The sequence below is a fragment of the Octopus bimaculoides genome, chromosome 18 (assembly GCF_001194135.2).
Source record: "Octopus bimaculoides isolate UCB-OBI-ISO-001 chromosome 18, ASM119413v2, whole genome shotgun sequence".
NCBI classification, from domain to species: domain Eukaryota; kingdom Metazoa; phylum Mollusca; class Cephalopoda; order Octopoda; family Octopodidae; genus Octopus; species Octopus bimaculoides.
The window spans coordinates 39,898,023-39,902,868 of NC_068998.1; the positions used below are offsets into that span (position 1 = coordinate 39,898,023).

Consider the following 4,846-nt stretch of genomic DNA (forward strand, 5'->3'; position numbering starts at 1 on the left):
AAAAAAAAAAAAAAAAAAAGAACACAAATGAAAAAATCTAAAGAAATGGCTAACCCACCCCACACTGCCCAATATCCCCGGATCAAACTTTACGACGTGCCTTCTTTCTCCATCACATAGCGTACATATCATGGCATTTGCTTCCACATATATTGACAGACGTGATATTAATATTTGATTTGTGTATTTGTGTGTAGGTGTGGGCATGTGCACACATGTGTGTGTGTGTGTGTGTGTGTGTGTGTGTGTGTGTTGTTGAAGATTTGTGATATTGAATCTACCTGTAAAAGCAGCAGCAGCAGTAACAATAGCAGCAATGAAAATAACAAAACAACAAAAACCACAATGAAAGAAAATAATATAGTAAACATTTGTTTCTAATTATAGCTTTTGTGTTTGCTGCACCTCACAACAAATTTAATTTCAATTACTGAAAAGTCTCCCTAGACAATAATATTTCCAGTCGCTTCTTTATTTGATTACATATATGGGTAAGGTGGCAGGGAGAGGTGCATACACATATATATGTGAATGTACACATATGAGCATATATACACACACACACACACACACATGTGCACGCATGTACAGACATGCATATATAATACAGAACAAACACACACAAATATCATATAGAACACACATATACAAGGCATATATATATGCATATATAACCCCGAAATGTGTGTAACAAAGGACAAATGCATATATAGCACAACCACATATATAACAGGGGACAACACAGATACATAATGAATGTATTTGCATGTGCATTTAGGTTACATAGCCACAGAAACCATGCCAAACATGGAATGGATGCATGAGATATGGACTCTATATGCTCCATCAAAGGCAACCTTTTTAGAAGCACAGTAACTCCACACAAGAATCATCATCATCTTCATTTAATGTCCATTTTCCATACTGGACGTACTGGACAGCTGAAGAGCTGTCTGGGCTCCAAGTCTGTTTTGGCATGGTTTCTATGACTAGATGCCCTTCCTAACACCAGCCACTTTACAGAGAGTACTGGGTGCTTTTACAGAGCACTGGTAAGAGTGTGTTTATGTGGCACCAGCACCTACAAGTCCAGAAGATTAGAAATGCTCAGCTGAAGAGGGATGCATGAGACACGCGTGTATGTAAGGACAACCTTGATTCTACTTAGCCTGATGTTTCTTCTCAAATACAGCAAACCGCAGGGAGTCGTGGTGCTGTCATCCTTTCTGTGAAACCTGGTTTTTGGCACAGCCGTTTTGGCCTCCGCCTATTTGATGCTGTTGATGTGATGCTGACTTATTTGACATCAGATGTTTTAATATTTCTTTTGTTCTCTCTCTCTCGCCTTCACTCTGTTTATGTGTGTGAGTTATATTTCTCTTCATGTGTATGAAAAGTGGGAAAGTGTTTTTGTAAATTGTGTTCAATTAATGAATTGTAATGTCTCTCATTCTCTCTCTCTCTCTCTCTGTATATATATATATAATTCGAAGCACACATGTGTGTGTGTGTGTGTGTGTGTGTGTGTGTGTGTGTGTGTGTGCGCACCTCTAGTGCCAAGAACTACTCTGTCGCTGAAATATGTTTGATGTCCAGTCAGCCATACCAAATTGTCAGCATCCAAACAATTGTGCCCATTCATCTCATTTTGAAGACCAACTCATGGTATAAGGGACACTTTAGTCCTTTGCACATGGGACAACCACTTTAGCACATGTGGTATAATAAAATACACCTTGTAAACTCTGTACAGTAATTGGAGATTGGAAGTGTTTCACAGCTGTATCAAAATGAACTCTGCAAGACACACCACACACCGTCCAGGATGGCAGTAACTCAGAATGAGAGCTGAGACAAAATAGAGAGTATTCGTGAGTACTCCTCAAAGGATAATAACCACTCTAGTGTTTATGCTGTAAGATAGATACAAGAACAAAGTCGGATAGTTTTCGCTGTTTTTGTATGTACAAGATAATGGAAACTGTAAGACACATACAACCCATATCTGTGTTGAAAATCAGACATAACATCATGATGATGGCAAAGTATGTGCATTTACACAAACGCACATCTATATGTGTGTTGTCCTCTGGTTTGTTCGACTCTGGTGAACCATACAACCCATACCAGTATTGAAAACAGACTTAATAATGATGATGATAATAATGTTGATATATAGTGTGTATGCATGTGTGTGTGCATTTGTGTGTATATGTGTGCGTGTGTGTAGCCTCGGGCCGACCAAAGCCTTGAGTAGATTTGGTAGACGGAAACTGAAAGAAACCCGTCGTATATATGTATATATATATATATATATATGTATGTGTGTTTGTGTGTCTGTGTTTGTCCCCCCATCATCGCTTGACAACTGATGCTGGTGTGTTTATGTCCCTGTAACTTAGCGGTTCAGCAAAAGAGACCGATAGAATAAGTACTAGGCATTCAAAGAATAAGTCCTGGGGTCGATTTGCTCGACTAAAAGGTGGTGCTCCAGCATGGTCACAGTCAAAAGACTGAAACAAATAAAAGAGTGTATATATATATATATATATATAGTGTGTGTGTGTATATATATATGCACACACACTCGCATGTAAATTTATGCATATAAAATTACTCAGTCATATTTTGTATTTTTAAGTGTTTGTCCCTCACTTTTTCAAAACTAAATATCATTTATTAGATTAAGCTGAAAATGTTGTTCTCGATTGACATACTAGAAATAACTTGAAAAGAACATTTAGAACGATGATGATGATGCTGCTGCTGATAATAATAATAATAATAATACCAATGGCAATAATAACAATAACAAGATGGTGGAAAAGTGCATAATAATAATGATATTAATATGAATAATAATAGTGCACACGCATGCACACACACACACAAGCACACACATATAAAAGAAAAAGGAATAATTAAATAATCCTAGATGTGAAAATAAGGTGAGTGAAAAGCAGTTATACTGGAGAAATAGAGGTTAAAATAAGATGCAGATTGCAAATTAGTTTAACCCTGCCACCAGACCCCTTAGATGTCCTTAGAGTCCAGTCTGCTGCTAGAATTCAGTCCAAGTCTCTGGTCTGGAGATAACTCTGTTACTTGACACTACTTTCTGCTACAGTAATAAATGAAAGAGTTTCTATGTTGTTATTCTAGACGCTAGAAATAACAACCAAATTTCACTCAGATTACACTGTAGTTTCTTAAAAATGGAGATAATACTGACGAGGAAAAAGGACATGACAGTCATCACTGGGAAGCCTTTTATCTCCAAGTTTACTCTAACAATACTTGTCATGGGTTCTTCCTTATTCTTTTACCCCTCCCCACCAACCTCACAACCACAATTCCTCCTCCACCTCATAGGCTCTTCAAAAGGTCACTGGTATTGACTTTCATCTTTTGACAAGGCCAAATCTTAAAATGTAAATTACCAGAATCATTAACACATTGGACAAATGACTTGCATTATACAGTTACAGCCCTTTCTTTACATTGTGAGTTCAAATCCTGCACAGGTCAACTTTGCTTTTCACCCTTCTGGCATCATAGAAACAAAGCACAAGTATTGGGTTGATTGATATTTATAAACAGATTGTAGATGTGAATGGAATTACAATACAAAATCCTAAACAGCACTGACAAAATGAAATAACACAATGCTTGGAATTATAAACTGCCTGTCAGTACAACCAGTTTTGGCAGTAGCAGCAGCATTTTCATGATTTTATGCCTGCTCTCAATGGTGGCATGGGATGGACAGATCATTGCTGGTTTCCCAGAGTGGTTGAAGAACCACATCTCATTCATAAGTTTCAATTTTGGCTTGACTTCTATGACTAGATTTCTTTCTTAACACCAACTGCATTACACTATGTACTGAGTACATTTTTCATGGCACCAGCAGTGGAGAGGATAGGGTTGAGAGAGTGATGGCTAGCAAGAGGTGGGTAAATGGTGAGCGTGAATGGTGAGTGCAGTAAATGATTCTATTGAGAAAACTAAATGATGTAAGAGCATTGGTGAACACCGTGTCCCTGAAGGGAGAGAGAGAGAGAGATTATATTGAGGGTGAAAGGTCTCAGCACAGTTCTACACAGTCACAGAGGTGGAAGGGTTATAATTAACTCAAAAAGTGTTGCAGGTGACTCTTTAGCCTCAGAGAAGCAACACAACAGAGTGATGAAGTGAGAGAGGTGACACAGTGAAGTAAGAGCAGTAACATAGTGGAGTAAGAGAATAAATACAGTACAGTGAAAGAGGTAACAAATCAGACAGAGATCAGTACATGCAGTACATCTTAGCCTTAGATCACTGAGCTGTAAACTTATTACAGAGTGCGTGAGATTCAGTAGGGTATGGGTTCGTATATAGAAAGATACAGATACTTACATGTCCATCATCAGAACAGCTGGCAATGTAGTCCCCACTATCATCAATACTGATTTGGTTTACAGTGTTATTGTGCTGTAAAATAGAGAACAAATAAAAAAGGTCAAGAAGGAGAGGTCAGGCAGATGCGGCAGTAGATGCCATCAGCTATTTACAAACCATATTGATGTATTTAACAATCATTTTAACAAAGCATATTTATAGCAATATACAAAAACACACAAACATATTATTATCACCATCGTCTGTCCCTCTTCTATGCTGGCATGCCTGTTTTTCTTTTTATCCCATCTTATATTGCAAAAGGTGAATAATAGACTCATTGGTTATAGGTTTCCAATGAACCAATCACAAGTTCACAAAAATTATGGTGGTTAACAGAGACGGGATTGTCTAATAGGTTGGAATAAATACTGCATGGTAGAATTTTTTTCTTTTTTGGTGGGGG

The 4,846-nt window shown here is 37.6% G+C and overlaps 1 protein-coding gene across 3 annotated transcripts in view; it reads right to left on the reverse strand.

Moving 5' to 3' along the window:
* Positions 1 to 4,846, reverse strand: part of LOC106883153 (vacuolar protein sorting-associated protein 41 homolog) — a 172,996-nt gene that overhangs the window by 81,145 nt on the left and 87,005 nt on the right. For all 3 annotated transcript variants that reach the window (XM_014934063.2, XM_014934065.2, XM_014934061.2), the window contains one exon: positions 4,399 to 4,473. In XM_014934063.2, coding sequence (XP_014789549.1) covers positions 4,399 to 4,473 — 75 coding nt within the window. The remainder of the gene's footprint in view (positions 1 to 4,398; positions 4,474 to 4,846) is intronic.